Source organism: Strix aluco, chromosome 3 (assembly GCF_031877795.1).
Source record: "Strix aluco isolate bStrAlu1 chromosome 3, bStrAlu1.hap1, whole genome shotgun sequence".
Classification (NCBI taxonomy): domain Eukaryota; kingdom Metazoa; phylum Chordata; class Aves; order Strigiformes; family Strigidae; genus Strix; species Strix aluco.
The window spans coordinates 110390507-110409216 of NC_133933.1; the positions used below are offsets into that span (position 1 = coordinate 110390507).

The 18710-nt window shown below is 37.5% G+C and overlaps 1 protein-coding gene across 9 annotated transcripts in view; it reads left to right on the forward strand.

Moving 5' to 3' along the window:
- ERICH1 (glutamate rich 1) overlaps window positions 1-18710 on the forward strand; it is a 98762-nt gene that overhangs the window by 26056 nt on the left and 53996 nt on the right. For all 9 annotated transcript variants that reach the window (XR_012622672.1, XR_012622673.1, XR_012622674.1 and 6 more), the window contains one exon: window positions 8190-8324. Coding sequence is in view for 6 of the 9 variants with exons in the window: in XM_074819948.1 (XP_074676049.1) it covers window positions 8190-8324 (135 nt within the window). In the remaining 3 variants the exon portion in view is untranslated. The remainder of the gene's footprint in view (window positions 1-8189; window positions 8325-18710) is intronic.

Genomic DNA, 18710 nt, shown 5'->3' on the forward strand with positions numbered 1-18710 from the left:
ACAACCTGTAACAGGTGTTTGAACTTTAGTACAGTAGATGTCAATAAATTTGAAAGTTAATTTAAAACACAAAACAATTTAAAATCAGAATAAAATCCAAGTAGATGGCTTTTCCAGAGTGCAGAGGGCTTAATGAAAATGTAACTAAGTTGGCAATATTTGTAAAAGTATTTGAGACATTTAATACAGGGTGAGTGCATGGATCATTCATTTGGATGCTGTCGTTATTCCTCTTTTCTATTCTTCCTACCTTCTAATCATACTTCTGCTTGAACAAGAAGGCTGAAATGTAGCTTGTCAAATATTAAGTAGGCCCTTCTTTCAAGAAATATGACAATGTGCTTAACTGAAAAGTGTTGGGAATCCATCCCACCAAACTCTCGGGTACCACTGACTGATTGTATCTGGTTTCACTGAAAATCTGGTCATTATCTTAGTAGGTTGGAAAGGACAAACTAAGGGTGGCCATCAGCTACCCTTTTCCATTCTCTTCAATTTGCATGCTCTCCACAGGGGAGAGAGCTGGGAGGGGAGCTGCTGTAGGAGTTGGTTCCAGACCCTAAGGCATAGGCAAGTGTTAGCTCCCTAGGGACTTGCCTAGTGAAACCTAGTACTCATCTGCGCTCCTAAAAAGCATGGTGGTCATGAGGACCAGGTGCACGTTGTCATACACTAGTCTTACTTCCTCACATATGGAAAAGGTGGGATGAAAGAGAAATTACTTTGTTCATCCATCTTGTTGGCTTTCCATCAGTGTGATAACTGGCACAAGTCATTACAGGCCAAGGAGCCATGGGCTATGGGTAGAAAAAGGAATTTTCATTCAAAAAATCGATCTTGAAGACCTAGTTATATTTATCTAATCACTGACTCGGTACACTTAAAATCATAAAAAGGCAGTGCTTTGGAAAGACTCTCATAACTGACTTTGTTTATTTTGTAGTCATTTCCATTATGTGAGAAGAGGGAGCAACCTCTGTAATCTAGACTTTCTCTTCTTAATGAAGTGAAGCACTTCTAGTGATGTGAGGTGTCAGGAGGGAGGTTGAAATGAACTGACTTGAGTGACAACATGCTACCAGACACAAATGGTGTACACCCTGAGGATGGGGAGCAGTCTTCTGTAATATGGCTAGGCTTCTACAGAAAAAATCTGGGAATGCAGGGAAAACATGCTATTTCTTGAACATCAAAGGATAGTGGAGTTTCTTCTGCTTAAAGATAACTGAATAAAGTAGAAGAAATTAAGGTCAGTCAGAAAAATTCTGTACTGTTGTCTACACTAGTATGTAGTGACCAGTAGTATTGTCAAAATGAGTATTGGAATAAAATGAGTGTATTGTACTACTTCCCCATGATGTTCTCTAACAGTTTGCTGCTTGAGGATTTTCTGAGCCAGAGGACAACATGTATCTGTTCAATTACCTAATTTTTTTTCTTTCATTAATTTGTTATTTGAAGCTATGTAATTTTTCAATTTGGAATAGAACTATGCACTCTGAAGTTTTACCTGGCAAGCAGGGAAATTTATCATTCAAAACAGAATAACAGACATCTTCAAAATTTTAAAGCTGAAGTGAATGCTGCAGAAGAAAACACTTTTTCAGTATTCTCTTACAGGTATTGATGCCAATAAAGTATGTGACAGTAGCAAATAATGTAGCATAAGTAGATAGCCAAAAGACATTCAATAAACTTTTTTATTTAGAAAGAGTTGAAGAATCTTTGGAAGAAGTATATCTTCTTCGGCCAGAAACTGGCTTGAGTGACTCTCCTTGTTTATTCCAATAAAGTGCAGATACTGAGGGGGAGGGATTGGATGCTAATATTTGTAGATGAGAGAAGTTTTTCAGTTGGTTAAATTAGTAAGATTGGACACTAGAGCTGTGTTGTCCAGCCACCTGGCTGGAAGACAGGTGCCCACGAAAGCCTCTCTATCATCCCTCCTCAGCTGGACAGGGGAGAGAAAATATAACAAAAGGCTCATGAGTTGAGATAAGGACAGTGAGAGATCATTCAGCAATTGCCATCACAGGCAAAGCAGACTCAAATCAGAGTAGAATAAAGAAAAAGAAAAACTAAATCTTAAAAAAACCTTCCCCCTGCCCCTCCTTTCTTCCTGGGCTTCTTCATTCCCAATTTCTCTACTTCCTTCCCTCCAGCAGCACAGTGGGATGGGGAATAGGGGTTGTGGTTAGTTCATCACCTGTTGTTTCTGCCATGCCTTCCTCCTCAGGGAGAGGACTCATCACACTCTTTCCCTGCTCCAGCGTGGGGTGTCTCCTGTGAGAGACAGTCCTCCATGAACTTCTCCAACGTGAATCCTTCCCATGGGCTTCCCACAAACTGCTCCAGCGTGGGTCCCCCATGGGGTCACAAGTCCTGCCAGCAAATCTGCTCCAGTGTGGGCTCCTCTCAAGTGGTCCACAGGTCCTGCCAGGAGTCTGCTCCAGCGCAAGCTTCCCATGCTCCTTTGGGCATCCCCCTGCTCCAGCATGGGATCCTCCCCGGGCTGCAGGTGGAGATCTGCTCCACCGTTAATCTCCATGGGTGCAGGGCACAGCTGCCTCACCATGGTCTGCACCACCGGCTGCAGGGGAATCTCTGCTCTGGTGCCTGGAGCACCTCCTTGCCTTCCTTCTCTCGCATATTCTCACTGCATATTCTCGGCTGCAGTTTCCCTTGAACATATTTTTTTTTCCCCTTTCTTAAATACATTATCACAGAGGTGCTGCCACCATCGCTAATGGACTTGGCCTTGGCCAGCGACAGTTCCCTATTGGAGCCATCTGGCATTGGCTCTGTCGGACATGGGAGAAGCTTCTAGCAGCTTCTCACAGAAGCCAACCCTGTAGGCGCCCTGCTACAAGAATCTTGCCACGCAAACCCAGTACAAGGTATTAAAACAAGCTAAAGGAATTAGACTGTAATAGTAAACTATTAGCTCTTCATAAAGGGAGTTCCATAATTTTGTGAGAGACAAGCTCCTACCTGCAGTAAGTGAATTTGTAGAGAAATAATTCATCAATTCCAGTCACTCAGCAAAGCAGCACACCATTTCCATTATTGTGCAATGGTTATCATTTGAGTAAAACAAATGATCAGCAGTAAGTGACTGTCCGTTCTTTGCTAGGTTTCTTACCGTCATCATCATTTTTTCTCTCTGCCCAATGTGACTGACCTAGTATTGAGGGAGAAAATCCTGCTGAAGACAGCAGCAGGAATTATGCAGCACTCCAAGGGAAAGGATTGTACTTTCCGATTGTACAGAAGACTACTTGAGCTAAAAGGTTCTGCCTTTGTGGAAAGCACTTGTGTGTGTGTGTGTGTTGACTTGAGACAGGAAAACAATCCTGTGAGAGTCAACCTGTGAACAGAGGATGATTGTACACGATACAACACTTCGTGTCCCTGAAGTTACTCTCACATACGTTACCATGACAGACTAAAGTAACTATAGCTTGATGTTCAGGAACTTGGATATCACCTGAGAGTATTTAGGATCACCAGATTTGTTTTATAATTGTTTATGCTGATGAAGAACAATTTGATGTCTTCACATTGATCAACTAGAAAAGTAGCTATTTTTTACTACCACTGTTTAGAAGGACCCTCAAGGTGTGTATGTCCACAGTTAGTCACCAATATCACCTTTGCCACATTTCAGTTTATGAAGGTTTTTTGGAGGAGACAAAACTCTCTTGCTCAGGATTTGCATGTGCACCATCTTTAAAGACGCTGTCTTGCTAGTCAATGAAGGGGAAAGTGATAGTGCATCTATATTGTGTGGAGATAAAGAGGAGTTGTATATGTGCAATGGGGATTGTCAGTTTTCAGGTTGTAGTCTCAATCTCACATGTAATGAAAATGAGGAATAGTTAAAATAGTTTACATGTTAAAATGCACTTTACTACAAACTCTTTAAAGGAGGTAACAGACCTTCTTCAAGCCTTATTTTTGTCAAGATCATATCTACTGTAACACCATCCAGTTAAGTACCCACTATGAATAATGCCTTTTGTAGAAGGTATGACTCTAAACTAATCAGACCTTGGATTTGATCCAGCATTGATCCCTGTCTTCCTGTGCTTTTCTGTAAAGACCTCTTTTTGAAGATGAACTCTTTTCTTCCATTTGGAGAAGTGATAGCTGGGTGTTTCCAAGGGATTTTGTGGAAAAGATCACAGTCTTAGTCCGACTGGGCTAACGTGATGGTTGTTTGCAAGAGGCTGCAAGATATTCCAGATGACCTCTGGACTTGGGTCCTCTGTTTGCTCTCTGAGTCCTGCCCTGTGGGAACACAGCAGTAGGTTACCAAGGCTTTCTGACTTGCAGGGAAGCACTTCGTGGGAAAGACAAAATTTCTGTGTAAGATTGTGAAACTGTACCAGATGTAGGTGCCCAGGCACTGGCAACCTGTGATGAGAGGCCAGAGCTGCCCCGTGCTGGGCACAGCCCGTTCCAGCCAGCTCCAACCCACCCACGGCAGGGCACGGCTGAGCCCCCCAGCCAAGGTAGCAGTGCCTCAGGGAAAACATGTTTGAGAAAGGAGAGAACACTCCTGAGAGAGGAGGGAACTAAAAGGGATGACAAACAACAGTGGGAACACCAGAGTCAGAGGAGGTGCCGTGTGATTGAGCAAATGCTCCTGAAGGACTGCAGCCCATGGAAAACCCCCACTGGCGCAGAGGAAGAGTGAAAAGGAAGGAGCAGCAGAGAGAAACTATCACGTACTGACTGTAAACAGGCACCACCACCACCTCGCACCACTCGTTGCCTCACTGAAGGGACTTAGTGTAACCTGCGGGGATACTAAGCAGGGAGGAAAGAAGTTTGGAGTGAATGTGAGCCAGAGAGGAAAGGCGTTTTCCCTAAGTGTTTTAATGTTTGCTTCATTTTGTTTTGTTTCCTTTTCCCAATACTTGAGTCAGTAAATAAATATTTCAAGTAATTGGCAGTAAATTAATTTTCCCAACCTGAGTCTGTTTTGCCCACAGCAGTAGTTGGTAAGTGATCTCCCTGTCTTTGACCCATGAGCTCTCTCATTCCTGTTCTTCCCATTTTTTTCCCCACCCCACCCACCCTTGTCCCTGCTGAGGGGGGAGTGAGCGAGCATCTAGCGGCAAGTTTGGGTGCTGGCCAGGGTCAATCCAGCACAGAAACTAGAAGCAATTAAGTCTCTGCCCAGGGTTTAATCAGTCTCACCAGTAAGCAAAGGACCAAGATTGTATGAACACGTGTTCTGGCCATGTCTCTATTCAAGGCGTGCCTAAGCGTGCTTTGTGTTCAGGTGATCTGGAAGCCACGCTAGTGGTATGTACCACCATCTGGGCTGCAGGTAGGGGCAAGTTTAAGGATACTGAAAAATAGCCATAAAGCAAAATATACTGTGTCTGGCTGAGATGATGACAGACCGGGCAGTTGGCAATTTTACGTGGCTGGAAGCTTTACCATTAGCTCCTTCTTAAAAGGTCTGATACTTGTTTGTGGTAGGATAGCAAGAGGTACCATAGCTAGCCAAGCTGACATACTTGCAGGTGTAACCTTGGTAACAGGATAGGTTACATGCACTTCCCTACTCTGTGCTCAAGGTTGATTTACATGTAAAGGAACTCTTCCTGTGGGGAATGTTGTGGGGAAGAATGTGAATAGGAGACAACTCATTCCAAATATTTATTCTGTATTCTTAGTTTGCCTTTAAGAGTAATGTTTGTTGTTTTTGTGGTTTTGTGAACATCCTTTAGATGCTTTTCTTTCCATAAAACTTCAGAAATGGGATTTATGACTTACCTCGCAAAAAGGAGAGCATTCTCGAATATCTCCAGTATCTGATTACTTTCATTAGTCAAAAAACCCTTTTTATGTCACATTTTTATAAGTTAGCTATGTGCTTTGCAGCAATGTTTGTGGCTTTATAACCAACCCACCTCTTCTTAGCCCAAGACAACTATGGCCCCAGGCTGGAAAAATCCAGATTTAATGATTTGAGACTGGGAGATTTGTTAATACACTGACATTATGCAGTTATGTTTATACATTTTTTTCTGTACAGTGGTACAGTGTTGTTTAACATACTTGCACAGACTAATACAAAGACTAATGCTTGATTTACGGTTTGTAAACTACTTGAAGGTACATATGGGGTGAATATGTAATTTCAGGACTCCCATTTAAACAGGTCAACTTAAAGAAATTGTTTTGTGTCATCACTCATTTACATAGTAAAAGTTGTTATTGTTCTTTGTAAGATTAGGTGTTACAGATAGTCCCCCAAATTCTAACATGTGTAACTTGTCCTGGGATATTAATATCCCAATATATCCTTTTATGATTAAAGGATTTTAGTTAGGACTGCTGGAAATTGAGTTTAATGATTTCATGGTCACCTTTGTTTTACAAAGCCTAAATAAAGGGAAAAAGGGGGAAACTTGAAATTGTTCAGAAGGGAATAACTCAGTAAACATTTGTACATCCTTGTAATTTAAAACTGTCACCAATTAGCATTTCACCATTAATCAGCCTGGGTAGAGAAAAAAAAAAATCAATGCAAGTACTGCCAGTTCAGTGATTTGGCATCATCTTCATAGAAGGGATCTGTTGAAGAATTATTCCAAATTAATTTTGAGTGGATCTTTTTCCAAATCACATAATTGCTCTTCATCTTTCTGTATTATTTCTTTTCCTTTATTATGCTTTAAAGTAAGCATCATCAATATCAGTTTGAAATTTTCTGGCTTGTTCAAGAAAAAAACAATAACTTTCTAATGTGTTCTCAGAACAAAATTATTACATCCTGATGATGAAAACGACTGTGATGTAGCTTTTGAAAAGTGCCTTGAATGTTCTGAAATGTACTTTATCATAGATATCTAAGATGATCAGTCATGCTGAACTCTTTGAAGTGTGCTATCTGAGAAATGTCAGGATACAGTTAAATTACATATTTGCATACAATGTGTATAGTTAAATTACATATTAGAAACATACATCTCTAACACGAATTATTTGTCAGACATACCTGCATTTTAAATGTTTAGGTATTAGTCCAGCTGTAGCTGCAGCTTGGTAACAGACTGATCATCTGGGATCTTCTAGCGAGTGTGTGGTTTGAGGAGGTTAATTGTGTCCACCTGACAAAGATGTTTTTACTGTGTGTTATTTTAACAGTTCTGTCTATGTGTTTTAAAGGGGCAAATTTCCCCCAAGAAAGGAAGTGTTGTGTCTGTACTAGCTTACAGAGCTGTCTAAGTGTAAAAAAAACCACACTGAACCATCTAAAATTACATTGCAGCATCTAGAGACATAACATCCTGGCCTCTGGAAAGGCTTTTGTCTCCCTGTGGTTGATCTCTACTGTTGTCACTACTGAGCAATAAAATAGTCTGCTGTTTGGACTGGTTTCATGTAACTGGAGCAGAGATGCATCTCTGTCATTCCTACAGAGTTGCTTCTTGTCTGGTGAACAAAGAAAAGTTTATACTGCCACTCTTGCACGTATTTTTAAATACCTTTTAAAGGGGAAAAAAATACAAAAACAGTCTACTGCCATCATCACAAATAGTTGGAAAGCTGGCCTTTGGCACTTTTTTCCACCCAGAAAGAAGAGAAAGGATGAGGAAATGAGCCCTCTTGGGCTGGCACTGCTGAGGCTTAGTCAAGTGTGGCTTTCAAACTCCCTTTTTCTTTGCACCCTTCAGAACAGCATAGGCTATGTTTAAAAGGTCTGCAAATGGACAAACCACAGTTCTGTGATTCTTTTCTATTCCTTCTATCATTTCATAACCAGCTTGTATCTCTTCATCCATTCATCTTTTATGAAACAGTTCTTAAAAAAGTAGCATCTGCTCATGCTGAATGGGGAAAAATGTGTAAAGTGTCTCTTAAAATATCACTGTAAGTGGAAGCCTCTTCTGAAGTTAGAGCACAAGAGTTGTCTGACACAGAAAAAAAAAAAAGTGTTTCTGGTAGAAAGAACTAACCTGTGAAGTATTTATTAATTTGTAGCTGCTATGGAATTTGCTGTAATTTTGTTGGTCATAGAATAATTTCAGTGTTCCACACCTGCCTTTCTCTCACTTCCTTTTCCTCTGTAAGGATTTTTGAGACCATTTATCATTGCTGTAGTTGGAAAAACATTTGAGAAAATCTATATTGGGATCACTAGCCAGACTGTTTTTTCTGTTTTCTAGGTAGTGACAATACAATTCTGTCTCCAAGGAGGATGTACACAGTGAATCTTCCTCCAGAAGGTTACATTGCAGTTACTTCAGATGCTATTAGTATTTCAGTTTCTGAAAACTCGGACAGTAGTACTGACTCAACAGGTAAGTTTGTCACTATGGTGAATTTTTCTCGAGATAAACTTCTTAGCATTATCAAGTAGATCCAAGTTGCAACAATTAAGTATTTAAACTGTTGCTGCCAGTGGGTGTCACTGTTTTGCAGCATAAGCAAAATGAGGATGTACATCTCTATGGTTTTGTTTCCGTTGTTAAGAGTTTGGAGACCAGATTCAACATTTGGTTATAGCCATACAGTGTCACTGATCTTACTGAAGTTACATAAAGTGTAACTGAGGACAAAGTCTTCAGCTCCTCCCACTCAAGTGCTGCATGTATATTCATATTAGGCCTACTTACAGTCATTTTTAAGAGTAAATGTTAGATGAAGCTGTTTTAATAATCTTACTCCTGATGTTCTGAGGAGTTGGGCAAAGACTTAACGACCTTTCAAATTTACCTCTCCCGATTAGAACAGACATTCACCTGATTGGAGTTGGTGGGGGGAAGATACCAGTCCTTTAGCCCTGAGAGGCTTTCTGATGAGAAACTGTGATGAGGTAACTTCAGAACCAATATTTAATGTTGTCAAAGGATACAAGAGAAGAAGCACAGATCTGTAAAGAAGCAGGCTCTAAGTTGTCCTCTGTTAAAATCGTGGTTTTCTGAATGACGTTGCTAGAATTAAATTGATTCTGTTTTAGAAAGAAGTCTTAAGCTTAGATAAGACAAATTCATTTAGTTTTGTAAATTGCTGGAGATACAGAATTTTGGACAAACGTATATCACTGCTAGTGGCAGTCTACAGCCAAGAAAATACCCAGGTGAGCCTGATGAAGTAAAACACTTGATGAGCAGTGTTTATTAAACTACTATACAAACATATTTCAGCCTAAAGACTGCCTAAATATACGGAAAACCTGACATTCGATCTGCAGATACAGAAGGGCAAATGTTCCCTGCCTTTGAAAACAGTACCCACAGGGGTGAATTGTTGGCTTGGAAATTGGGTCTGCATTCTATTCTGAGCTCCGCTCAGAATCTGAGTGCAAGGAAAACTATCAAAGTAGCCCAAGAGACTGAAGCAAAGTACAGCATGACTGGTGGCACAATCAAGAATGTTCGTTCTTGGTGTGAAATGGTTTAAAGATGTTTTTTTGGATTGGGGAAGAAATAAATTTGTCAGAGTAACATAACAATAGATCTCAATACTGTTGGGATTATGGATAGAAAGGTGTTCTAATACACAGCTTCCAGGTTGTGCTTTTCTCTTTATGTTAGATAGGATTCATATACAGAAGTCAGAGTCTGTTTCTAGACTATCTTTAAATTTGTTTAGTTACACAGTTCTCTTTGGACAGTTCATTGGGTTTCTTATTCAGCTGCTTATTCTGATATCAAAGCACCATTTCTCTCCCTCCATGCCATATAATCTCTTGTTCATTCTTTGATGTGATCTCCTTTCAAATATTAGAGGGACACTTCCCTTCTGTGTTTTGTTAATAAGACTAAATGAAGTCTCATAATACTTTGTAGGTAAATAGGCCTATAACATTCACTTTTATACAGAGAATTAAGTGACTTCTAAATAAAACATTAGAATGCAGGCTTCTGAACACTACTGCAACTGAGATATATCATTATTAAGGCATAAACCCAGAATTTTTGTGTCAAATTTACTCAGCTGCTGTTTAAAATCTATTAAGTAAATCAATATATAGTGTATATTAGATGTTGATATATTGCATAGCAGTAAAGTAGAAAAGAATTAGGATTGCATTATATTGTCCCTTTTTAGGGTCATATAAATATTCATCTGGTTTTACCATGGATAGATTATCGAACAACGGCTTTACTTGCTCATTTTCTAAATTTAACCTTTTCCTCTAGTATTTCAAAACAAATGTACTCAACCATGGTAGCAATAGGTAATGTTCTGGTGTTGCTTAGTGACAGTATTGACTGTTGGATGGTGATGTCTTTTAGCTGATCCCAGTCTCAGTGTTCAGGAGGAGTAGGTTTTGGACTTCAGTCACTTTTTTAACAGTTAAAAAATGCATCTGGAATTTTGGGAGACTTATTTTTGGATTGGTTTGTTACTTGACTTTACAGTTTATCACGGAATCAAGAAAAATTAAGTTTGAAGCGATATTTGGAGGTTTTTAATCCATGTTTTCTTTGCAAGGTAGGTTTGACTATAAATGTCATTCTTGCCAGGTATTTGCCTAATTTGTTCCTGAAAACCTCCCCATAGGGAGATTTTTCTTACATGCCCTTTTCCATTTGCTCTAGTGTTTCACTACCCTTTAATGCTAGATCTTTCTTGCAGCAGCTTAAGGGCCCTTGTTATTTGTTCTGTCTAAAGACGGATTGTAGAATTAGATCTGTGCGAATCCGCAAGGTTGCGGGACATGGTTAACTTTACTCATGGTATGTCTTTTATAGTATTTAACTAAGCATATACATAAAATCTGTTGCAGGATGAAGGCTCTGATTTCAGGCAGTGCTCATAAAATACAAAAGAAAGTTTAGAGAATCACCCCATGGATTATTTAGTTTGCTCACTTAGATTTAGTTGTATATCCTTTATTTAGATCTTTTTTTGAAAGGATAAAGGAAAGCTTCAATGAGAGAGCCTTTGACGCTGAAGAAGAAAGAGGAAGCATGCATGTCTGTATGTACGAACATTCTATATATATAAAATAAATCTGTTTTGTTTAGAAGTGCCTCAGGTATTCCCAAAGAACCAGCTCTATAAGGCAGAAATGCAGATCTGGTGTTGCATTGTTTTACTCCTAATACTATCTATATGACATATTTTGAAGGGCAGCAGGCTATCTTCTGCTGTTTCCTAAAAAGTGGAGCATATTGTATATATGCTAGGTAACTAAAGGCTGCCTTGCTAGCCTTTTCTAGCCTTTGGACCTGAAAGTAAGGGAAATAAATTTTGTGGAAATTCAAACAGAAACCTGACTCAGAAAATAATTTCATTGTTTATCGAACCTTCTCATGAAAATTATCTGACCATATCTTGGGATTAAAATTTTTTTAGTTGTAACTTAGTTATACATCAGTGTGATCTGTCACGTCTTTTCAGTAAATTAAGAAAACCAAATCCATGTCTTTCTGAATTAACGTAACAAGATTATCAAGAGGAATAGATATGCCATGGCTGATTTTTCATTGTGTTAAATTAATCTGTGGAAGAATGAAATATTCAATCACTAGAATATGAATTTAGACATCAGCTTTTTTAGAAATTATTTAAAGTTGAAGTTAGTTACAATTATAAATTAAAATAATTTCTTGTCAGCTCTAAAATATGTTTGGGTTTGTCCATTATTATTCTTCTTTAAACTAGTAGTTATATTATGGTTGATGCTGTCAGAATGAAATAAATGTTGTCCAGACTAACTTCTGAACAAGAAAAAAAAAAAAGCAAAGCAGGTCTGTGTGAATCTTTCAGTGTGTCTTTTTCCATCTGTCTCTGCATGTTGTTCTTAGCACTTCAAATAATTTTTCAAATACTTTTGAATACTGTTCTCTGTTGTGTCAAATAAATTGTGACCAGTTATGCCCTTAACATTATGTAGTCACCTTGTGATGCATGTGTAAATGACTAATGGCATTGGGACTTAAAATTTTGTGAAGCATCTTGGCTTTCTTGTTAATTCTCTTTTACGTTTCACAGAAGTGGGAGGGAGTAAAGCTGCTCTTTCAGGTTTGTTTTCTTCGTGTAAACAGGTCATTGATGAGCCTGTAGTAATGAGAAGAAAAATGTAAGAGTGCCTTGTCTTTCAAGAAAATAAAGAAAATTAAATTTATCCAACATTCTTAGCATAATATATTAGACTTAGGTGTCTAATTTTTAAAAACTCCCTTGACTGTTCTGGAGGAATTGAGTCACTATGATGGTGTGATCATGTCAGCCTTCCGTTGACTGAAGAGTAACAGGAATCAGACAGTCAAGGGAGGAAATAATGCAGAGAATTTTTGTTTTTCACATGATTTTCATGTTGACTTTGGTATATGTTAATGCATTGCTAACTTTCTTCTGGCAATAGACTTTATACTTTTGACAAGGGCATTAAAAATGTGTAATGTTTAAGCTACAGATAAGTCATTCATCAAATTCTAGTCATAAACTCAATATCCTCATAGCTTAAAGTTCATAAATCAGAGATCAAAATTAATTTATTTCTATTATCTATAGAGATACCTGAGAGATACACCATCATGTTTAAAAGGGTGTTCTATATGAAAGGAGAATCCAGGGAATTTCAATTATCTGTTTGTTACTAGGAAGCAGTAGCTTAGTTTTGATTGGGTTTGGATTTTAGTTTCATAAGATGAAGTTAAATTGTGTAGTTCTTGCTTCTTATTTTAAGACAGGTGAAACAATAGGAAATACTGTATGTTGCATTAAAATATGAAGGCTAAAAATGTAACCTTATTCCTTCTAAAAGATAAACTGATTTTATTTCTTCATCAATGTTTCTTGGATTCTCTAAGATATAATAATAAAATATAGCATAAAATTATTTTATTTGTGCACAAAAGTGTGCTGGATTATAATTTTTCTCTGAAGTGCTTTAATATTAAATCCGTATTTTTATGTAGAGTCGCAGAGTGGTATTTGGTGTTTCTTAGACTCATGGCAGAGCAAATTCCTGACCCAGACACTGTGGAAAATAAAAAGACTGTGCATGTAGGAGTTCAGGAATATGTAGTATTTGAGAGCACCTGAAAGAATAGATAAAGAGAATTCAAAGAAAAGTGTTCCTAAGGTAATTTTTAATTTCATAACCCATTCTTTTTGTTCTTGTCAAGTCTCACTCATTTTTTCTTTCATGTGTTTGAACCGCAATGCAGAATTCATCTGATAATATCCTCTTGTTACTATCTCGATAACAAGCTACCCAGTTTTGGTGAAACCCTTTATATGGACAAAAGGAGCAAGACCTAACTGTGCTTTATCCTGCCTCCTAATGGGTATGTTATGAGACAGAATTTTAGCTAGGAGGAAGAGTCCAGTCTGGATGCTCCATTCCTATGCCAAGAAGTCAAGTTAGAGAAATTGAAGCAAGCAACCCATTTTTAATACCCTTTGGCAGCTGACAAGTCTGATATAACGTGGAAGGTAGTACTTCTGTGGGACACTTCCTCACCTAAATTTGTTTGTTGGCCTAAGGCAGCGCAATTGTACACGATAGCTGTATACAAGTTAAGTTGTTAATGTAGCTGGTCTTCGGACTTTTGCTTTTTTTATTTGTTTCTGTCAGAAAGGGCAATACTGAAAAGAATTGCTACTACTGCAGCAAGAGGTTCAAGATGAGGGAATGAATTTTGAGATCTCTCTCATTTACATACAAGTAAATCAAGTTATTCAAATGAGATGCATCCCAGGAAATTATTGGTTGTGTCAGTGAAGGATAAGTGACATGGGGGAGGGGTCCTACTACATTTCTTGAGTTTGGTTCTTGGGCTTACTGATCAGTAAAATATAAATTTGCTTAAACACATAATCAGGTACTCTCATCTGTCTGTAGTGTCTTGATTCACTTAACGTTTAAGGCAGCCATTTTAGGAAGACTTAATCATGCTTAAGCTTGTTTTTGTTGTTAAGGAGATGCTAGTGTGAATCATGTGTTGACTACTTACATTCTTGGCAAGTGGTTGGGAATGTGATACATTACAGAACTGATATACTCAGCACACCAAGGGAACAATATGTTTTAAGCAGCTAAGGCTGGCAGCAAGTCTTTTTCACTGGTAGGTAGCACCAGTTGTGAAACTCAAGCATTATGAATCTTCTCGTAGCCTTCAAACCAGAGGGATCATTAGACTGTGTAATTTAATCTTCTGTACCTGTTAGGGAGATCTTACCCCATATTGAGCACAGCAGTCTGTGTTTGTAAAAAATAGAATAAAAATGCACATTTCAAAGAAGTCACAGAGGCTCCACTACTTTATGGTAATTTGTTCTAATAGTTAATTAGCTTCACTCTATTAAAAAAAAAGAAAAGAATTTGAAAAGTGCTTTTTTCTGCTTTCCTCTATTTGAGTAAAGAGCCTTTATTAAGCAGTATTTTCTTCCCACAAAGAAGCACAGTAATCAAGTCACCATCAGTCTTTTTTGATTGGATAAACAGTTTCACTTGTATATTACTCTAAGATATTTACTTCAAACCTCAAGTCACTTTTGTAGCTCTTTTATGTATCTGCCTTTTGACAGCATCCTTTTAAGAATATAAACTCCAGTACTGCATGTAGTATTTGTGGTTTCAACAACTCCATGCGTTGAAATAAAATAGTCTTTATATTTCTACCCACTACTTTGGGTTTTTTGTGTGTCAGAAAATTACTTTAACATTTTCCTGCCACAGCATTCCACCAAGAACTCTGCTTATTTGATACATTGATACCTTGGCCATTGCCAAAAGTCAGTCTCTTGGAAAATGTTTTCTCATAAACAACTGCATTTGACCATGTTTAAAATTTGTGTGGTTTAGGGTCTGTTTTTCTTGGTTGGTTGGTTTTTTTTAGAACTAGGTTACCAAGTAGTGCTTACCAAGTAGTGCTTATATATGACTTCCCTGTTTTCTCTGCTTTTTTTATATTAACAGTAATTTTAGTATTAATCACTGATGAAAAAGCCAAGTAGGTGCAAGCTTCCTGCCAGTCCCTGCAGAACTGGGGTTTTTTAAATTCACAGTTGGTTTTTTTAAGTCATCTCAAACCGTAATCTCAGAATCTCGGTGCCATGAGTTCATAGGCTGTAAGTGTTGCAAGGAAAGGGTATCCAAAGCTGTAAGTGTTTTTATTTTCCCTATATATTTATAACTCATGTCTTACATTTGCCATTCTAGGAGTCATACCATGTAATTTCAGCATGTCCCAGCATCCCAATTTCAACATCCCAGTTAGAACAGATGGCCCAGGATTCTTTACCATTGGAAGAAACTAATACTGTATCAAAGTTTTAAATAGGTTTTCAAACTAATCAGAGGGAGTATCAGTAGAAGAAAGTTAAAAGAAATACTGCATTAAAATATTCTTATGCTTCTAACTCCATGTCAGTTCATTCATGCATACAGTTATCTCAGTGGTGTTACAATATATATTGTCTGTGTAGTATTTCTTAACTAGAAATCAAGGTGTTTGACACTACTCAATGACTACTACTGCCTATTTTAAATAAAAGAGATTTCAGTTCAGGAAAGAACTTGACATGAAATAAACTCAATTTACCTTGAAGACTAAGGAATTTAAGCACACATACAGTTGCTTTTCTGAATCTGGTATCAGAGAGAAAGAGCTATGAAAAAAAAAACCCTGTGAATCAGGTTGTCTTGTAGTATGTTCTGTCAGCTACTCCTAGATTGACTGTCCGGAGTCTTGTGGCAACTTCTTGTGTTATGAATATTCAAAGCTTTTAACAAGATAAATCAAGGGAACTGTGGCCATTTGGTATTAAGGATTCTGCATTTGTAAACAAAAAGTAATAAAATTCTTTCCATCCAGTTTCATTCCATTAAAAAAAAAAAACAAACCAAACAAACAAACAAACAAAAAAACCCCAAAACCACAAACCTATTAAAGGGTGCTTACAGGTAAGAATCATATCTAATTTAGGACTTCATTGAGTATGTCTGAATAATGAAAGATGCTAAATAATCATCTCCAAATAATGAGATGCTAAAGTACAGCTCTTAACTTAGTATAATAGGCAGTTTTGCAACACAGATGCACCAAATCATATTTCAAATGACAGCATTAATAAATGAATGTGATTGATATGCAGATGTCCAGATTTTTCCTACAACTTGCTGAAGAAAAGATAGTCTTCCTGTCCTGCATTCAACTACTTCTAAAACTATTGCTGTAAGGTTTGTTTCTCTTTCCTCCTTTACTCCGACTTGTTAGCATGGGTCTTTCCTCTCCTAGTAAGGATGGTATGGACTTTCAGGTTGAAAACTTATTTGTAAAAGAGTTGTTAATTTAAAAAGAGGTTTTCAATAATTCAACAAGGAAGAAGCAGTGATTGTAGGGTGGTTCTGGCTCTCTTGTATTTCTAATAGTTAGGCTAAGTCTTTCTATTAATGAATTCCCCTAGTTAATTTTTAGTGTTCTGGTTTTAAATCTTTGCAGTTCATATGTCACTGTTTATTATTAAAACAATATCTTTGTGCGTGATAAAATTATAGGTGATAGCATTTTGTAATTTAGATCTGCCCTTGCAAAAATTAATGTATGACTCCCAGTTTATGAATGACAGATCTTCCTGAGCTCCCAACAGCTTCAAGCATTCTCATGTGTACGTCATCCTCGGAAAGCAAGTTGTAGCAACAATGTCATCTCTGTTAAGGCCGTTAATATAAGCCTTTCCATAATGTTGCTGGTGTTTATAGATTAACCAATAAGTTGGAAGGGGGGATGTCTGTGAGGTTAAGCAACTTTGTCCTCTACAGCCAGTTTCTTCTTCAGCTTAAGTGTTCTTGACATTTTGGAACCAGTTACAGTAAAAGATGCTACAAACAAGTAGAGATGTTGCACAGCTATAGCTGAAGAATTCTGTACTTCAGATGTTTTCTCCTTGAATATCCTTTCTGCAGACCTTGTATTTGATAGATGCAGTGACATTTCTAATAGATAAAATCACCGCAGGTTTCTTTCTGAAATTGAATAAGATTAAATAAGCATTTTTATTTTCAGAGTTCTGATAAAATATTTAATCATTTGTTATCTCAGGCTTAATTTATAAAAAAAAAAAATCTTGATCCAGTAGTGCTCATATTTACACTGACACTGTTATCAGTTGACTTAGATCACTGGAATTAAACTGCAAGGTTAAAAAAGACCTAAATCAATTTCTCTCATTTGGAAAATTTTTTAATCCTGTTCTATCCGAACAGGAGAAGGTTTCCTTTTTAAAGTGACACCTGATTTAACAGTTGTCCAGAATTCTAGTCATGTGTTTAACTTGTATTGTATTGACTTCAAAGAATTAAATGTATGCTTAAAAGGAGATGCTTGCTGATGTTCCATGCTGCAAAAGCTAGCTGACTAGTGTGACCACTTCTTTTTGGAAATCTTTCTTTAGTGTACTACATGTGATACAGATTATAAACATTTGAGGTGGGTGCAGCTTGGGCAGTCAGTTATAGAAAACATCTCCAGACTACTGGTATCCTGTAGCAGTATTATAAGCAATTTCAGTGATCTGTCAAGCAGCCAGCTAGAATCAAGTAATCACCTCTGGTGATTTCACAACAAACAAGTCTGAACCCCCTGAAGGTGAGTGTGAAATTCACCAAGAAATTTATTGCTGCCCACTGAGGTTTTTTAAACACAGGATTGGGCTATCAATTTTAGCTGTAAGTATGAATCACTAGTTTAGGTTTATATACAATGTAGAAACCAGTCATTCCTAACTACCACTGTCTGTAACTATTTACATCTTCTAAATGCCAATGTATCCACAAGCATACGGGACTGTTACAGAACTGACTGGTGCATTATGGTACAGATTAGGAGTTGTTTAATGTCATTGAAGTCTTCAGTAGTTCTCACGTGATAGTTTCGAACATGAAGACATTGGTAGACACCCCATTTAAAAAAAAAGAAAACAAAACAAAAACAAATGAAACGAAGAAAAAACATACACAAAAGTCAAAAAACTCTGGAAAATGTCTTTGGAAGTGTAATGACAAAGAATTCTGCCCCAGATTTTTAGTCCAAACTTGCATGTGGTATTAGGAAAGGGTGTAAATGCTGAAAATGTATTAAGGAAAAAATAAAGTTTATAGTAATATAATGCTGGTTTAAAGTTTATAGTAATGTAAAGCACTGGTAATGCTTTACTTTAGCCATGGCTGCATGTTAGTGGTTTATTAAAGATCTTTAATTTATATTTCTACAACTGTAAACAAATACACTTATAGACGCGATAAGTGTTAGTTAACTTTCTGCTTGCTTTTGAGAAAGTCTTGAATACTTGAATAACAAAAACGTACCTTTGAAATGAGATCTCATTCCTGTGTGTTTCTGTAGTGTAGAAAACAGTATACCCTAATCCTGGTTTATGCCTTTTACATTCTAACAAAGTAAAGAGAACGCTCAGTTGGAACCCAGAGGGCAAATGTGTGCTTAAGCAGAGCAAGAACTCACCAACAAGTACGTTTTTAATGAGACATGTTTACTCTGGCTGTTACCTTCATTTTCTGTGATGGTTCTTGTCCTTCACCTTTTCTTTGTTTCTTATTTCTCTGTGATACAATCAGTGTCTCAAACTGAATCTCCTCTTGTCTGAAAGTAATTCAATTAAAGTAGGTTCCACTAGTCAGGTGGCAGTGTGTGAAGCAGGAGGAGAGGGAATTAGGGCCTTTATCTCTGTGGCATCTGTTATCTTGATTTTTGTTTTATTTTAAA